General features: G+C 39.2%; 1 protein-coding gene across 2 annotated transcripts in view; it reads right to left on the bottom strand.

The window, feature by feature from the left end:
• Positions 1 to 14,082: 14,082 nt before the first annotated feature.
• map3k15 (mitogen-activated protein kinase kinase kinase 15) overlaps positions 14,083 to 19,023 on the bottom strand; it is a 40,488-nt gene continuing 35,547 nt past the window's right edge. For both annotated transcript variants that reach the window (XM_075452912.1, XM_075452911.1), the window contains 4 exons: positions 17,159 to 17,271; positions 15,581 to 15,687; positions 15,393 to 15,469; positions 14,083 to 14,957 (listed from right to left, as the gene is read on the bottom strand). In XM_075452912.1, the coding sequence (XP_075309027.1) occupies positions 14,864 to 14,957; positions 15,393 to 15,469; positions 15,581 to 15,687; positions 17,159 to 17,271 (391 nt within the window). In that variant the 3' untranslated portion in view covers positions 14,083 to 14,863. The remainder of the gene's footprint in view (positions 14,958 to 15,392; positions 15,470 to 15,580; positions 15,688 to 17,158; positions 17,272 to 19,023) is intronic.

Here is a 19,023-nt window from a genome sequence, read left to right on the forward strand (position 1 = left end):
AAGGTCTATACGTAAGGCAGCTGCAAGATAAGTTTGAAACCACATTCTGGAGGAGCTAAAAATAGAACATAGAACATGTCAGTTTACAGTGCTGAACCATGTCATTTCCTTGTTGGTGATGCAACGTGCATGTTGCGTAAATCCCATCAGCAGATTGCAGAATGTAAACTGATTTATGGGTTTCTGTCATCTGGAGGTTTGAAATTGCTTTTAAGGATTAAAGAAGTTCCTGACTAGTTTTTTGTTTGTTGGAATGTTGCAGCCATACTTGCACATAAGAACATTTCAGTAAGTGTAAAAATCGTCCAATGCAAGAAAAGTCTAATTAAAACTAAAAGTGGAGTAAAGTCATGACTTAAAGCTATTCAAGAACCGCTGGTGCCCGCAGCTTCAACTACAATTTATCACTGATAAAGACACTTTGACATAAGGGCGTGGAATGTAGATGAGTTGTAAACAACAGCATGAGCCATGACCCAAACAAATCAACTCTGATCTCAATGACTAAACTAAGTGTTTTTGTCTTATTTGGCTATTTGAAAGTACTCTTATTGCAACATAGAACATCTCAGTCAGTGATTTTTTTAACATTTTTATCACATTTTAATTACATGTAACTTCAACAGTGCCTGCAAGAGGGTTAATAATAGTTTATAAGCTCCATATTCTCAATTTTACCATGTAACTTTACCAGAAAAGTGAAATAAGATAGTAATGTGATAACTGTTAATAGACAAATCAAATCCTCTTTGCAGGTTTGACAAATTTATAAAACAGCTTCCTTCTCCCCAAATTAAACCTTCATTTGTCTCGTGTGAACCAAACTGAACCCAATTATACTGATGTCATGCATTCCTGCTCCAGATTTGTTAAAGTTTGCACAAGCTCCTGAGAACTTTGTGACGTGATGTTGATATCAGAGCTGTTCTTGCAAAAGGTCATGCCCCCAATAGCCATTGATAGCTAAAAATAAAACATGTTCTTTATGTAGTATCACATTAACAGAGAGGGGTTGGCCAGTGGGTGTGAATTTGTGTTCCCAATGACCAGGTGTGTCGTGTCCTTGTTTGTTGGAATGTTGCAGCCATACTTGCACATAAGAACATTTCAGTAAGTGTAAAAATCGTCCAATGCAAGAAAAGTCTAATTAAAACTAAAAGTGGAGTAAAGTCATGACTTAAAGCTATTCAAGAACCGCTGGTGCCCGCAGCTTCAACTACAATTTATCACTGATAAAGACACTTTGACCAAAGACCTGGAATGTAGATGAGTTGTAAACAACAGCATGAGCCATGACCCAAACAAATGAACTCTGATCTCAATGACTAAACTAAGTGTTTTTGTCTTATTTGGCTATTTGAAAGTACTCTTATTGCAACCCGAGGTCTTCATGTGGTCGGATAGAGAGTCCAGAATGAATTTAATCAAGCCAGTACCTTTCCGGAAATGTTGCTGCTGCAGCTGCCATCTTTAGCGGAAAGTCCGTAGGAGTTGATTGCCGAGTGTGGAGTAACACGCTCTGGAAATTCACAATTTCGTTGCAGTTTTTTTACAAACATAGTCCAGTATTTTTTTCGAAAGTGAAATGAAGTTGTATGCAACAGCAAAGCCTAGCTTACTAACAGGTTGGAATTTTGAAATGTCACGTGACGTGATGTCTCGCGTGAGCTAGCCTCCTGTTGACGGAAGACGTCTTTTGCATGTGACTGGAGTGATCATTCCGGAAAGGTACTGGTTTGATTAAATTCATTCTGGACTCTCTATCCGACCACATGAAGACCTCGGGACACTTCGGTTTGGCTTTAGGGACCCTCTACTCACTACCACGTAAGTGTTATGTTGTTTGGAGCTGTAGAAGAGTTATAAAAATAGCGTTTTGTAGCGGCGATACGATATGCCCCTCTCACTTGCAGGCTAACGACTTTTGGCTAAAAACGGTCAAATCGAAATTCTCAAAACACATCCGAATGACATGATTTTGATGTCAACTCAACGTATGTACTCCCAACATCCCGTAAATTGATCTAAAGTGCATTTTACTCCGGATTATCCCTTTAAAGCAATACAATGTAACTTCTCAAAAAGCCCACTATGGAGCTCCCCCTACAGGCTTGGAGGTAATGTACGGTTACACTGTCGTAAATACAACACCCTTTCGCTTTCACGTTTCACGTTTGTTGACGAACCGGCAAGGAGTCAGAAAGTGCAAGCTATGTCGACCGAGAAGGTAAGAGTAATCAAATGTACCTGGGAGCGTGAGAGGGGTCTATTTGTTTTTGCGGTAGGTGTGCCAGAAAGCAAGTCGAAGTACTTCCGCTCAGCTCCCGGGCCGGTCCAGCAAAGTTTCATAGCGCAGTTTTTCCAACTCAGACCCCCAAAGGGCATAGGAGACAGGCCAATCGTAATATTAAAACTCATTCTAGACGCACAATTTTTTTCAAGCTGTTATTTTAAGTTAGAAATGTTACATAGTATTGTTTTAAGATAAAGATGTCATGCATGTGGAGCTCTCATGTTGTAACTCCCAAGGATTTATATTGAATACATGAAGTGTCGTTGTAAGGGAAAATTAATTCATTTATGCATTGTATTGAGTGTTACTGTGTATAACCTGTAATAACCTCGATTAAACAATATGATTAAACAACTTTAAGGAGGATAGTAGGGAAGATGGTACGGTGTCAAGGCAGCCTTAGCTGCAGGAAGGGAGGAAAAATGGATAAAAACACTTAACTATATCAAAGGAGCGATTACACAATAATCTGCATTATACCTGAATTGTTTTTGCCCCAGTGGTCAGAGCAGCTCTGTACTCTGTACTGTGTTGTTCTCTCTTGCAAGATATTATTAAAAGCATCCCATCTCCTCAGAAAATAACTGACTCTGTGCCTTACTAAAAATTTCCACCACGGTCGTATTAAAACATTCAAATGAATAAAAACATTCCACAACGTAAGTGACGGCTCAGAAAAAAAACTGAAAGTGGAATGCAGGTATGACTTACAGCTTTTTAAGAGATTCCAAAGATGAAGAGAAGCTTATAATACCTTGAATAAGGTGACATAAAGTTACTGAGCTTTAAATAGTGGCAGGCTTCAGGAAATGAAAAAAAAAAAATTCTGTTAACGGAAAGAATTTCTACCATTGAAAGAAGCCAGCTCAACACACACTTGTCACTATGTAGGAGAAGAAGTAATGTGAAGCCATTCATGCCCTTACGCTGAAGACCTTGAATAATGCTCACTCCACCTTCACCTCCCAACACATTACCATGCAGAGAGTATCAGATTCTCGTCTGACATAATGAGGCCGCTATCTTATCTTACTTGGATCTGTTTTTTGGGAAGGAAAACATACACACACAAAATAATACATCATGAATCAAAGGGAGCGAGCTGTTGGCATGACTGTACCAAAGACATACATCTGTTGTAAAATGAGCTCCAGACACGCTGCGAGCCAACGGCCACAATGATGTGAAATATTAAAAAGTTGGATGCCAGAAACCTTGGTTTAAAAAGCCAATGTACTTCAATTACACAAGCTTGTTTGTGTGGCAGATAAAAGCTGCTGCATATCTCGATTCAAAGTCTTTGTTGTGAACTCTCTTCTTAAAAATAAGGAAGGATGGTGTCGCGTCCCCGGCAGGAGATCAGAGAACTATTAAAGCCATTAAAGCCGAGTAGGATTATGTTTCTTGTTTTGTCCTTTCTTGACCCTCTTTCTGTCTTTGTTTTATAGATGTATCATGATCCCTTTCACTTGGATTTTCCTAGAGTGTGAATGAAATCTAATCTTAATGTATTTCTACCTCTGTTCGCCCTTTTCATAATGGATAAACAACAGACATGTAAGTGATAAAGTATGATTGTTAAGGCTGGGTATCAAGCGTGGCTCCGTTTTCATTGTAATACACCATTTTAATTCAATCAGCTTTAAAATATTCAATTACTTGTAATTTCTATCCACTTGTAAGTATATTTTATTCCTCACGTTATGTTGTTTACAAAGCTAAACTTTGGGTTTAAGAGGTTTTACAAACACCGAGTTTGAGTTTTCCTAAAAAGAGGCTTGGATGCTGTGTGCTGAACTACATTTGTATAAATAAAATGTCTTGCCTCATCAGACTGAGTTCAGGCACTGCAGGTTCTTTGCCAGAGCTATAGAGACGAGGCTTGAAACACAATAAGCCTTAACAAAACTATTCGTCACGCACAAAGAACTTGCCTTTGGGCAGTGATACGTGTCTCAACCTGACAGCTCTAAATACGGACAAACATCACCGGGCAAATGTGCAAGCGTTTGCTAGATTAATAACGGTTGGAAGAAAAAAAAGTGCAGATTTACAGGTAATCAGAATGATTAATTTGCTGGGAGTCTCACAGAAATATTGATTTATTCAAGGCTCTGGCCAACAGCCACTTCATTTAGCTTAATATCACAGTGAATGATTTAGAGAACAGAATCCACTTCAGCAGATGTACAGCTGTGTAAAGCACTGTAACTCTTTGGTTTAAACATCCACATATCAAAGCAAAAACAGCTCAATTTCCTGCTCATGGTCAAAAATCAATAATAACTTTTCTACTCAACATATTTTACTGGATCTGGAAGTTTAAAGACTCTTTTCACGATAAGGTAAGCAGACTAACTGCTAAATAATCAGACACATCGCCACGTAACTTTCTTTGCTACAACACTCAGATTACCCTGGCTCATATTGTTCAGTTTTATCTGTCCAATAGGCAAGGCAAGGCAAGGCAATTTTATTTGTAAGGTAATTCAAAGTGCTTTACAGCTACATAAAACCACAAGAACGCAATAAAATCATTAAAAAAAAAAAAACATAAAAGATAAAAGATAATCAATTAATTAATTAATTTAAAAGTGAAGAGTGCAGATAAAATACTTTCAGGTGTCATATGCACAGCTAAATAGAACTGTTTTCAGCCTGGATTTAAACATTGTCAGAGTTGAAGCCTGTCTCACATTTTCTGGAAGACTGTTCCAGAGATACATTGTTTCTGCATGTGCATTAAAATGTTTGAAGGGGTTTTAACACCACAAACTCCCAGTTCATGCAATATTAGATGGAGGAAAGCTTTTGTAAAACTAGCAAAGATAATAAAACAGGGTAAGCGAAGGTTCTTTCCAATCCATCAGTGTTTTTATACTAAATAGCGATTGAAGATGCATAAGGACAAGCACAAACAGCGCTGTCAGCTGATGCTTTCACTTCATTTCCTCAAACAAACATCTGCGGTCTCAACGTTATCTTTTCCAGACTGAATGTGCCAAAGCAAACATGCAGAACAGTGACGTTAAAAGCGCTGACCTCTGTGCCTTAGGTTGTTAATGTGAGCCAGCTACACCAGCTACACGATGTCACTCAACATCAAAGATTTTCTCAGCTTTCCAGTCCAACAAGGAATTTCTGCCAAGCTTTATGTGCATTGTGGGGTCATTGAGCTAATGACACAGTGCTAATTGTGTTTTTTCCAGCACCTGCAATGACTTTCCAGGCGTTGGAAAAACAACTTTGCGGTTTGTTTTGATGATGATGATGTTTGAAGTTAAGAGTCAAATCCAGACAGCTTTTCTAAAGGCATGAATGGTTACTTCCTCACTTGACCAAAGCATTCCCCAAAAAGTAATCATCCATCCATTTTCTATTCCCACTGAATCTGTTGGTCGGGTCGTGGGGGGGCTGGAGCCTATCCCAGCAGTCCTTGGGTGAAAGGTGGGGTACACCCTGGATAGGCTGCCAGTCAATCACAGGGCCACACAGAGACAAATGACTACACACACGCTGACACCTAAGGACAATTTCAGAGACACCAATTAACCTAACATGCATGTTTTTGGACAGTGGGAGGAAGCCAGAGTACCCAGAGAGAACCCACACATACACGAACATGCAAACTCCACACAGAAAGGCCCCAGCTGGGAGTTGAACCTGGAACCTTCTTGCTGTGAGGCAACGGTGTTAACCACCACACCACTGTGCAGCCCCAAGGTGTAATCAGGGGGGTTATTTTTTTTCATGAGTAGAAAAACATTAAGTTATTTTGCCTCTTCTACAAACTCTAGTTGGTGATTTTTCTTTTCTTTCAGCTCTTTCAGCAAGGCGGCTCCACAAATTACTTCTGAAACCTGATATGTTTGCTTCATAATTGTTGAATCTTACTTAACCAACCCTATTTAGATAGCTGAAGAAGAAAAAGAAAATCGAAATGTGCATCAAAGATCCAAATGGTCCAAACGGTCCAAATGAATCCTACTGGGATACTCATACACACCCAAATCACTAACTTGGAAAGGGGGTCGTGAATCAAGACAAAGACCCAAAGCACATAAATTGATCCATCAAAGAGTGATTAAAGAAGAATAAAAGGCTGGCTAAGTTAAAAGCCCTGACCTAAATTCAATAGCAATGTTTTAGAAGAACCTGAAGAGTAACTTTAATGTGATGAAATGCAGAGATAAGGTGGATTAATGAGCTCAGTCTCTCAGAGTGGATGTGCAGGATCAACGGGGTTCAAAACGTTTCGTTAAAGCAAGCGTTCTCAAACTGTCGTCACCAACAGAAGTACTTTTATCCCATTCGTTGAACTTTGGGTTATCATTTTCTGCTTTTAAGACCACTTTCAGGTAAAACATTTGTTTGAGGCAGAAAACATTGTCTGAGGCTGACTGTTCTGAGGCAGGAATATAGAACATCACAGGAGGTTTATGGCCGGTCAAGCTCAACTCTTTCCCTTTATTTATCTGGTACATAAAATGGAAGATGATGAGGGCTTTCATCCCTGGTGTTATGTACTATTCCAAGGTTGCACATTTCCCAGAGAGGCAAAAAAAAAAACATATTTGCCAGCTTTTTGCTTATAATATGCCCCGTTTACCAGAAAATTAAACAAAACTAAACTTGTAATAAGTCAACTTTGAGCTAATGAAAATAATGCAGCTTTATGCATACATGAACATGGAAACCATGGATTTGCCTTTGGTCTTGTAACATTTGCGCTCTTTGGGAAAAGATTACTTTTACTGGGCTAGAGGAAGACATCATAAACACAAATATCTACCCTGTAAAGTAAGCATTTTCTGCAATGTTGGTGCAAAACCACAGAATCACAGAAGTATTAATGACTGGGAACAGCTTAGCAGCCTGCACATAGTCGTAGGGATGATTAAATCCACACAGCCGTGGTTGGTGTCACATAGTGATAAAAGGTAGACAGGTTTTAGGAAGGTATGAAGGCGAAAGGTACAGAAATAAATGAAAGGAATGCAGGTTAGATTTCTTTTTCACTGTTATGGGAGTGACATCTTTAAAAGGCTGAATATGACCAAGGAGCATCTCTCTGCCCTTAACTGAGAATAAGATAAACACGATACCGGTCAATCTATCATCTATCTTCTTTTTTCGGTCCACCAAAAGGATGCGGATGAATATTTGATCGCTAACCCCTGAGAGGGAATCGGCCAACGCTTTCACAATTTTCAAGTTTATTGCAGTTGCAAAGCACAAAAATGACAACATAAGACAGTTGGAATAAAAATAAAAAATAAAAATGAATAAGTTACACACAGGGCAGAAGAAAGTAGTCACAGCTAAAAAAAATAAAATAACAGGCATTAAAACATAAAACCAGAGATGTGTAACCAGATGTTCATAACACCCCTGCATGAAAGGTACTACCTCCACTGGGGGTTCTTCGGCAAGACCCCCCCCCCCACACCCTACCTGGGATATGAGTGTAAGTCGCTTTGGATAAAAATGTCTGCCAAATGCATAAACACTAACAGGCGGTCAAAGTACTTGATAAAAGTTGGCTTTTTGCTGTACTTCACCTCCAATGACATGATCAACACGCTCCTAAACTGTCAACAAAAGACCCCGCACAGTTTCTGTTGGTTAGAAAAACTCCTTCCTGTTTAAAGTCACAAAATCTGAGTGACATGTGATCTGCAAATTCTTTAAACTCAGATGTCTAATCAATCTGAAAGATGTTGGAATTCTTTTAAAAGTCATTTCTCTTTGTGCTTTCTTTAAGCTGGGCTACATACGCACAAACGGACCGCACGGAGTCCACGAGTGAGCATGAACAGAAAAAAATAACCGCTTGTTTCCAGCTCTGGGCATGTTTAGTCATTCTGTGCATCTTCTTTTGATTTTTCTTCGAAGGATTCTACTTTACACATTCTACCATTGGATGCTGCTGGAATGATTCCAGCTCAATCTTTGGGCTATAAACACAACATTTGAATGGCTGTAGTTTGTAAATGAGAGCTATGAGGTGTCACCAGGGACATAAATCAGAATTAACTTCCATAAACACATGTGAAATTAAACTCTTCCACATACTATACTCAAAACCTTGCACAAACACTTATGAAAAGCTCTCACATAAACTAGTGAACACATTTACCTCTTATATAACCTACTCAAAAGCTCTCATACACACTACTGAAAAGCTTTCATATATACTAGTGAAAAGCTTTACCTTTCATATAGTAAAAACCTCTCATACACATGTCAAACCTCTCATACACATATGTCAAACCTCTGATACACATATGTCAAATATTTGTGGATTTCAGTTGAAACAGAAGGCATTTCAGTGAAACAGGAAGGTGTTTTATTAAACCGGGAGTTGTAGTTTTAAACAGAAGTCATTCTGGTTAGCTTTGTGCATTTTGTGCAATCTCCTGCCGGTATTTTAAGAAATAAAATAATCAACAATTGCTCAGCCACCCACTGAATACCTCACACAAACAGCGGCATTATAGTTCTGCCTCTATCGTCTTGACGTGTTGCTTTGCTCTGGTCGCGAACCACTTTTCATGTTATGGTTCTGCAACCTCGGTCTGGAATTTCTCGGGACGCACAGCAGTTTCCCCTCGCGAGAATTTCGGTGGGCGGTGACGAGAACTTTGGCGGCGCCGGCGGAAGTGTTTATCTTTCAAAAAAAAAAAAAAAAAAGTGTATGCAAGATGGATTTGGAGTTGCTCGACATCGAAGAAGAACAGCTTCTTTTATTGGAGTTGGCGAAAATGCAAAGGAGGAAGCCACACAGACAACCGGAAAGGCACACCGAGGACCAATCACAGCCGCTTTTGTCTGCGCACTTCCGTTGGTGGTCTGCGTGCGTCCGACGTGTAGTCAGGATTTTTCTGAGGTGCACGACAACGCGCGCAGAGCCTCTGCGTGGGGGAGTGGTCAAGATTTTGACGCTCGCAGAGGCTCTGCGTCCGAGCGTCAGAGGCTTTGCGCCTGAAGCATAAATCAGCCTTTACTCAACAATATTTTAGCTACAACGGAGACGATCAGGACCCTGTCAAATGCTACAAGGCTTGGGCAGCAACCGATCACTTCAACTCCAGCTCCGGACTCGGTGGATAGCCGCTTAGCATCTCTTTTTCCGTCCTGCCAGCGCAGCATGTCTTTGCCAGCTGCAGGGTCTCCATCGAAGCCAAAATAAAGTTGAGTAATGCCGCTGTTTGTGTGAGGTATTCAGCGGGTGGCTGAGCAATTGTCGTTTATTTTATTTCATAAAATACCGGCAGGAGATTGCACAAAATGCACGAAGCTAACCAGAATGACTTCTGTTTAAAACTACAACTCCCGGTTTAATAAAACACCTTCCTGTTTCAATTGAAATGCCTTCCGTTTCAACTGAAATCCACAAATATTTGACGTGTGTATGAGAGGTTTGACATATGTGTATGAGAGGTTTGACATGTGTATATGAGAGGTTTTTACTAGTATATATGAAAGGTAAAGCTTTTCACTAGTATATATGAAAGCTTTTCAGTAGTGTGTATGAGAGCTTTTGAGTAGGTTATATAAGAGGTAAATGTGTTCACTAGTTTATGGGAGAGCTTTTCACTAGTGTTTGTGCAAGGTTTTGAGTATAGTATGTGGAAGAGTTTAATTTCACATGTGTATATGGAAGTTAATTGTGAGAATGCATGAAGCATTCTCACTATTAAGTTCCTGTTTCCCTTTATTATTATTATTCCATATTATTCCGCCGTTTTTCGGCATTCAACTACTTCAGCATACTTTGAGCTATTTCAACAAATTTGGTATCAAAATGTTCAGCTCATTCAGCTCTTGATGGGAATATCTTTTGGTGTTTGTAACTTTTCAACTTTTTAAGATATTAAGCTTTTTGTTCAACTTTTTTCCCATTGAAACTAATGTTAAATTTTCAAATCTCTTCAAATCCTTTCAAATCCTTTCAAATCTTTCAAATCTTAACTAGTTCAGCATACTTTCAGCTAGAGACACCATTCAAATTTTAAAATGTTCATAAGACATTCAGCTATTACCAATTGTTTCATCTTTTAAAAATATTCAGCCAATTTTGAAATATGACAGTTTCAAAAATATGAAAATTAAGTTCTCCAAATCCTTATCTTCAAATGCTTTCAAATCCTTCAAAATCTTCAAATCTATTCAAATCGTAACTGCTTCAGCATACTTTAACCTAGAGACACCATTCAAATTTTAAAATGTTCATAAGACATTCAGCTGTTACCAATTGTTTCATCTTTTAAAAATATTCAGCCAATTTTGAAATATGACAGTTTAAAAAATAGGAAAATGAAGCTCCTTCTTGGATTTTAGAGTGAGACATTCAGCAGTGCTGATAAGTTTCAACTTTTCAAACAAATTACTATAACTTTCATACAGTTTAACTGAGAGAAACAAATTATACCTTAAAATGTAGGAAAACTTGTCCTCTTTCAGCCAATGTAACTCTTAAAGAGCTCACATGGACAGATTTTGAACTATGAGCCTTTAAGCTTGAAGAACTTGTCAAATTTTGAGGAAATCTGCCATTTTTGAATCAGCTTCAAGTGTTTCAAACTGCTTGGATTTAAATATAGTTGACTCCACAGATGTAAAACTACTTTGCTAAGTTCCTCTAAGCCTTCTGCTTCTAATGGTGTTAAAATTATTTTTCTAGCTGCTCAACTTTTCTCACAAGATGTATTTGAAGTCAGTGTTCGGTGTCATTTCTCTCCCGCGATCGGCGGGCGGCCGTCTCATCTCTCCATATATGTTGTGTGTGTTCAACCTGTTTCGATTTAAATATAGTTGACTCCACAGATGTAAAACTACTTTGCTAAGTTCCTCTAAGCCTTCTGCTTCTAACGGTGTTAAAATTATCTTTCTAGCTATTGAACTTTTCTCACAAAACGTGTTTGAAGACAGTCAGATTTGCCAGCGGCTGCAGCAGCTAGCTCTGTGTCTGTCTGTGTAGTCTTTAATTAGGTCAAATGCACTTCCGATTTGATACAACGAACTGGCTTAATGGTAACACTACCAGCCTTTCGTGCAGGTAGCCCGGGTTCAATCCCCAGGATGTCAGCTCAAAATTAAAAAAAGTTTTTTTGTAACTATTTAAGCATACTTTCAGCCATTTCAACTCTTTCTAGCTCGAAATCATTACACTTTCATCTTTTAAATGTCATTTCAACTTCAAACTCCTGTTTCTTCTTAGCTTTTTTTAGCTTCCATAGCTCTTTCAGCTTTTAGCTTCTTTTAGCTTCTTTAGCTGTTTTAGCCTTTTTTAGCTTCTTTAGCTAACTTCTAACTCTAACTCTTTTGCTCCTTCAGCTCCTTGCTTCTTCAGCTCCTTTAGCTTTAGCTTCTTCAGCTGTTTTAGCTTTAGCTCCTTCAGCTGTTAGCTTCTTCAGCTGTTTTAGCTTTAGCTCCTTCAGCTGTTAGCTTCTTCAGCTGTTTTAGCTTATTTTAGCTTCTTCAGCTTTTAGCTTCTTTTAGCTTCTTTAGCTCCTTTAGCTCTTAGCTTCTTCAGCTCCTTCAGCTTTAGCTTCTTCAGCTCCTTTAGCTTTAGCTTCTTCAGCTCCTTTAGCTTTAGCTTCTTCAGCTACTTCAGTTTTAGCTTCTTCAGCTGTTTTAGCTTTTTTTTAGCTTCTTAAGATATTTTAGCATGGTAATTCAGCTCATGCATTCTCACAGCTGTTTCGCAGGAACAGCTCTTTCTAGTTCTGATTTATGTCCCTGGTGGCACCTCATAAAGAGCAGTCGTCTGCTAACTGGAAGGTCAAAATCTGGGGGAAAAAGTACTGAGCAGCTTGTAAGACTGTTTAGAGTTAGATGAGCTGTACGAGTGTGAATGGTTGAATGTGGCTTGTACAATACAAACTAGACAAGAAAGTGCTATAAAAGTACTTTTATTTTTACCATTTGCTGAGATATCTGGAGATTTCCAGGGCATCTCTGTCTCTGCTACACTTTAAACCAGTTTCTGGTCCCTTTCTACCAGTTTGCAGGCGGATTTTTAAAAATGTTGTTACTTATGTAGTTATTTTTCCTTCATAATTTATCCTGCCACAATATTTCCTTTTGGGGGATTAATCAGTAATCTTTAAGATCCTCCATGCTGTTCTGCTGACAGCGTGCATTTACTTATCGTGTGCACATCCTCAAACTAAAACGTGCAGATGAAATACTGGAAACATAACTGAAACAGTGTGTTGTTCCTGGGTTTTGGGGGTGTTTCTTCTGTTTATTCAGGTGTCAAGTAGCTCCACACCTGCATATCATGCGTTGATTTACGCTAAATTTTCTAGTTTCCTTCGCTCGATGCCAGATTACCAATGTTATTCCAGTTCCTCTGTGACCTGCGGCCTTTACTACGTGCAACATACCCAATATCCAGTTTTAAAAAACACAGGCCACTAATCCATCTTGCTAGGCTGGTTATCATTTTGGTTAGTCGACTAAAGTTTTCCGCCTCTGGGTAAGTCCACATTCGTGCAAAACAGGTCGCGTTATCATCAGATGAGCAATCGCTGTCCTATTTCTTGCTGCTGCAGCCAAAAGAGGAAGGAAAGCTGATTAAAAAAAAAAAAAGGAAAAAAGAGAACATTGATGGTCGGCATTCTTTTCTGCACAGTAGCCAGTCAGCAATGTGGAGGCATAAATCAATAATGAATTCAAATCACAGCCACTATCATCAAAGGACAGAGGTTCAATGATGCCCTTTATTTTGTAATTGGTCAGGAGGTGGTGCTTTGATATGTGTTGATCATCTACCTCCGAACGCAAAGCGTGACACAGACTATATCCTGTGCATTCAGTTTAGTAAAGCATGGCCTGAAAAAGATGTTTTTTTCCTCAATGGTCACTTCTGGGCTCCGTAGGATGAAATAATAGGAAGAATTCTAATTGTAATGAGTCATAAGCAATAAATTACACTAATTGGTCATGTTAAGAACTGATTGACTGAATGTAATTACATTTAAGGGTGTATTTGATTGCTGATTTGAGGAACACATATATATGTGTGTGTGTGTGTGTGTGTATATTGTGTGTATATATATATATTTTTTTTTTCTTTTTTTTTTTAATTCATATTCATATATACTCAGCGGCCACTTTATTAGGTACACCTGTTCAAACCGAGCATCAGAACAAGGAAGAACGGGGATTTCAGTGACTTTGAACGTGGCATGGTTATTGGTGCCAGACGGGCTGGTCTGAGTATGTCAGAAACAGCTGATCTGCTGGGATTTTCACCCACAACCATCTCTGGGGTCCAAAAGAAGAGAAAATATCCAGTGAAAATGCCTTGTTGATGTGAGAGGTCAGAGGAGAATGGGCAGACTGGTTCCAGATGACAGGAAGGCAACAGGAACTCAAATAAGCGCTCGCTCCAACCAAGGAATGCTGAATACCGTCTCTGAACGCACAACAGGTGGAACCTTGGAGAAGATGGGCTGCAGCAGCAGGAGACCACACCGGGGGCCGCTCCTGTCTGACAGCAGGAAACTGAGACTACAACTCACACAGGCTCACCAGTAAGTTGGGCAATAGAAGATTGGAAAAACGCTGCCTGGTCTGACGAGTCTCCATTTCAGTTGCAGTCGAATTAGTGGCATAAAGGGAACGGAAAGGAAAGGAAATTTCCACTGACGCATTAAGTTGCGTTAATTCTGAGAGCCCGCAAAACTTGTTTTTTTACACAAGATTAACGTGCGCACGTTCTATAAATATGTTCTATAAATTTAACACGTTAACATATATATAGATGTGTGTGTATATATATATATATATATATTTACAATTAATTCATTAATTTTGATAGCCCTTGTATATACATTTATATATATAGATATATATCCGTCCCTTTATGAGCACAGTGCACCCATTTTCTGATGGCTACTTCCAGCAGGATAATGCACCATGTCAGAGCTCATATCATCTCAAACTGGTTTATTGAACATGACAATGGCCTCCACAGTCACCAGATCTCAATCCAACAGAGCACCTTTGGGATGTGGTGGAACGGGAGATTCACATCATAGATGTGCAGCCGACAGATCTGCAGCAACTGCCTGATGCTGTCATGTCAATATGGAGTAAAATCTCTGAGGAATGTTTCCAACACCTTGTTGAAAGTATGCCACGAAGAATTAAGGCAGTTCTGAAGACAAAAGGGGGTCCAACCTTTTACCAGCAAGGTGTAGCTAATAAAGTGGCCGGTGAGTGTATATTCTAATCAAACCACAGATGTTTTTAAGTCCTTGCGTATTGCTTCTTTAGGTTTTGAGACATCGCCGTACACTCAGAAATCTCAGACACAAACACATCGTGGCACACAGAAACGCTTAAATCAAGATACATACAGTAGTGCCCGCACTAACGCGCTTTGGTCTGATCAGTAAGGACTGGATAGACTCAGTCAGTCCTGTTCATTAAACACAGAGGCTACAACATGAAAAGGCACTGTGGAGACGGGCAGAGGAAGGAGAAAAGGCCATGCAGAGCTGGTAATGTGTCAGTGTGTGCATGTTTCCTGCTAAATCCAAGTTAAAGCTGTAGTCATGCGTCATCTTTGGAGCATTTGTCATTTGTCAGCCTTTCTCTCTCTCTATGTCGCTGGATGGCTCGCCAGATCCGGCAGAGGACTCCACCCCTGGTGGAATAACAGAAGTCTCACTTTAATAGGGTAAAGGTTGAACTTTTCAGTGGAAGACCTGTTTCAGATACTTTGGCAGGCATGTTAAATCACTCGTAATTACTTTAAATCACCAAAAAGTCACTTTATCATAGATTTAACTGCTTCAAACCACGATATCTACAGCTCAAAACATCAGTTACTAATAAAATCACGTCAGAATCTTTTTGGAACAACTTGTTTTGTCCCCAAATAGCCTGATGCCTTGTGGAGGTTGAAGCAATCAGAAAATGAGTGACCATTTACAGGTAAATATCAAGCCACAAAGAAGAAAAGTTTGTTATCTTTGATTGAGAAGTCAAATAAACCAAGTCTTATGGGTATTTTCATGTCGGCCTCTAACAGCAGCTTGATGTGGTTTTATTTAGACAGAAAACAAAGATGTGTGGATACCGCAGACGTAGACAGCGGAGGTCGTCTTTGCTAATGTCATCAAGAATGTCAGTCAGTGTGTATTCCTCCATTGCAAACTGGAACACACAGAAACAACAACACACGGTTAGTTAACAACCCCAGAACACAGTTATAGAACAGCAGCAGGAGGCCGAAGACGGACGTTTGAAAGAGCACACATAGTCAACCTTGTCTATAGTGTCGGCGTCTGCCCCCTGCTCTTTCAGCCAATCAGTGAGCAGCTTGTCTGGCTCATGGTCTGCTGGGATGTGAAGGATGGAGGGAGGTGAAATGTCTAGAAGGAGAAGCAGCTGGTTTACAATACAAGTAGTCACTTTGACCTCATTAATATCTAAATTTAAGAGGAGAATTATTGTAATCTTATCAGAGGTGCAATGGATGGTTTAATTATAGAAATTCCTCCATGTTTTGTTTTGAGTTTTGATTTGCTCATTAAGAATATGTGTGTGTATGAATACATATATATAAACATTGCTTCCAGTTAGGCCCTCACATTATTGAGTAATATTTTACAACATGTTATCGTGATATGAATTGAAAACTTGCCTGATTTATCCTTGTTTTTTGAGTCTTTTGTCTCCTTTTTAAAAAAAAAATCAATTATACTCAAAGTCGAAAGTAAGCAACAAAACCCACTCTGTATTCAATGATGCTTTTATTTTATTAGCTGAGATCAAATCATGATATTATCACATGTGTATTATCAAGGTGATATCAGTATTTATGTTTTTATGTAACAATATCGTGACATCCACGATTAAGAGAACTTGCCTTTTGCATGTCAAGTATTTCCGTGCAAAGTGTAATTACTTCAAATCACATAACCAACTGCATCTTAGTCTGTATTCTTTTTTTTAACTTGTGAGCCAAGGCGTCAGCCACATACAGATAACATTGTTTCGGTTCCAGCTAGCAGTCTTAAATAAACTCAAAATCAAAATGAAAAACAGACAAAAATAACAAAAACATGTAGATTATGTTCATCTCTGCAACTCCTCCTCCTTTTTATTGAATGCAAGAAAAGAAAATCATCAGCTTAGAAGCATGCAACCAAGGCACATGTAAAGTTAGTACATGTTTTAGAGTATGTAAACGCATTCTTTGCAAACTTTATTCCAATTATTCAACCAATAATCTTTTATCCAACCAATTATTCTAAAGGTCTCTGGTGCAATTTTTGTTGGCAAATGGAAAGTCATTCATTGTCCTCCTCTTCCAAGACATTAATGTGCATTTAAATTCCATCATTAGATGGTTCATATATCTATAAGTGGCTTGCTGATTGGGTTATTACTTGTAGAAAAAGCTGCAGGAAGTTAAAACAATTTATCCGAGTGATGGATTATCTAAGCATAGGAAAATGTCTCCAGTGGTTATTAAAACAGCAACAAGAGCCTGAGCGAGCCGAAGTCTTTAAATCTTCAAAGTTTTTCACTTGTTCAATATCAACCCTCAAATATCTGCACTGAGAAAAAAAGCAACAGAAACACGTCCTTTGAGGCAATAATAAGAACACAATGGGTTTTATTTTTTTAACAAATAGTTGAGACGTCATTTGATGGTACAGCTGACAAAATATGAAAAAGTAATACCACAACATATGCTCACTTTTAGCATTGCATACCTAAACTGAGTGAAAGAGATGGCTCCCGCAGGCTTACTTCCACAAAGGTTCAATAAGACATATCAAAGTCCCTGAAAATGACATTGTATTTTGAATGAAATGAGTCACTCAGTGTTTCTACCTGGCGGTCTGTGTCTGACTCTGACCAGCTCCAGGTCGTGAGTCCTCTGCTGCAGCGTGGCCTTCAGGACCTGCTGGTACTCCTTCTCCTTCTGCAGCAGCTCCTCCAGCAGCCTGTACAAACAGCAGCTCCCGTTACGGTGTTTGTTACAGAGCCAAGAGGCGTACAACTTAGAGAGCAGAGCCAACACAAAGCTCACGATTAGCTTACGGTCAAGGCGGTTGATTTGAAATACCACCCAGGGTGCTTTTTTTGGCAAGATAAAAAAAATAAAAAAAAACATATAAGGTCAGAATATGTGTAGATGAAGACCGTCGTCCTATCTTTAAGGGTTCTGAGTTGATGGTGATAAAGACTGCAGGTTTGAGGAACTGTTTTAAGCTACATGACGACAAGTAAATCTGTGTTAATCTGTCCACATCTATCAACAATAACTTTATCGTTTACCAAGGGAGAGGAATAAACACGATGGTAAATTATATCACAATGAAGCAGATGAACATTTGTTTTCCTTTGGTGTTGAAGGCCCAAACACAGCTGATTCTTTTTTTTTTTTGCTCGGTGTGGTTTTTAGGGCATTCACTTGTTGAAAACACTGTTTTCTACTAATGCTGCCATAAAGTACAGCCATGAGAAGCTTTTACCCATGAACTCATGGACAGTGTTGGAAGATTTCCTTCACACGTACAACAGGAAGCCGTCCGTGAGACGAGCTCTCGAAACTGTAAAATACTCCAAAGAGGCCTCAAAGCAGAGAGCAGAGGAGGCATGACATGATGCAAAAGGTGTGCTGTACACTGAATACAATGCAGAGTTTCCCAATATCGATGAGCGTGTGGAGGCAGGAAGGATATACCATCATCACGCACGTTTCTCCATGTTACGTGTAGAAACATCCAAGGTTGATATAGCCCACATGTGTGGAAACCGCCCAATATAACTTTACAAAGTCTCCTTAAATGTTATGTCTCTCAACCACACTGAGACAGAGTTGGGATATTGATCTGCAACAGACCTATAACAAAGAGAAAAAACAGTAAACATGGAAGATACTGTCACCCGCTCCTAATATGTTCGTACAAGTGCATGAAAATAATCGAGTATCACTTTGATTATTGAATATATTGAATATTTCAGTTCAGCTCAATTATGGGAGAAATATATCTTTCTTCTTCTTTCTGCCACTTAACTTCAGAGTCAGTTCACTAAGGGCTCTCAAGTCTCACGCAATGAGCGTGAGACACACGCATTTCAACAAGTTCACACGCTCACACGCCACACATGCCATTTCTCACGCTGAGAAATGATCAACTTCGTCGCACAGATATTCTAATGGCCGATACTATAAACGAGTCAATGGCAGGTTACTGTGCACTCATACAGCTCAGAACTATAGCTCTGGTACAGCTGTCTTGATTTAGCAACCCATCGGCAAATCACAAAATAGAATTTCTCAGCCAATCAGAAAACAGAATTTCTTGTTGCCGGGTGTGAAATAGCTTTCAGCTGCAAGCACGCATCCCATGTATGCACAGCGGACATAACCTATTATGCTCTGAATGCGTGCAGAAGTTGCCGACGAGCTGGAGGTGGAAGAGAACCGTCAGGATCATCAGCAGGTCATATCTTCATTTATTTGAATCTTTTATTAGTTACTATAGTTTTCCTACTCCTTGTAAAAGACCAATACATGCCGATTAAAGTGTTCGTTGGAGTAGTAGGCCTAAATATTCAGCACACACCCTTTGACATGAGCAACTTAATGAAAAATGAAAAATATGTAGGAGTGTAATTAGGCTTCCGTGGTTAATTTTTTTCAAAGGTGACTGGTATGAACAGATTCCCAATAAGGCTATCTACAATTG

Source organism: Odontesthes bonariensis, chromosome 20 (genome assembly GCF_027942865.1).
Source record: "Odontesthes bonariensis isolate fOdoBon6 chromosome 20, fOdoBon6.hap1, whole genome shotgun sequence".
Classification (NCBI taxonomy): Eukaryota; Metazoa; Chordata; class Actinopteri; order Atheriniformes; family Atherinopsidae; genus Odontesthes; species Odontesthes bonariensis.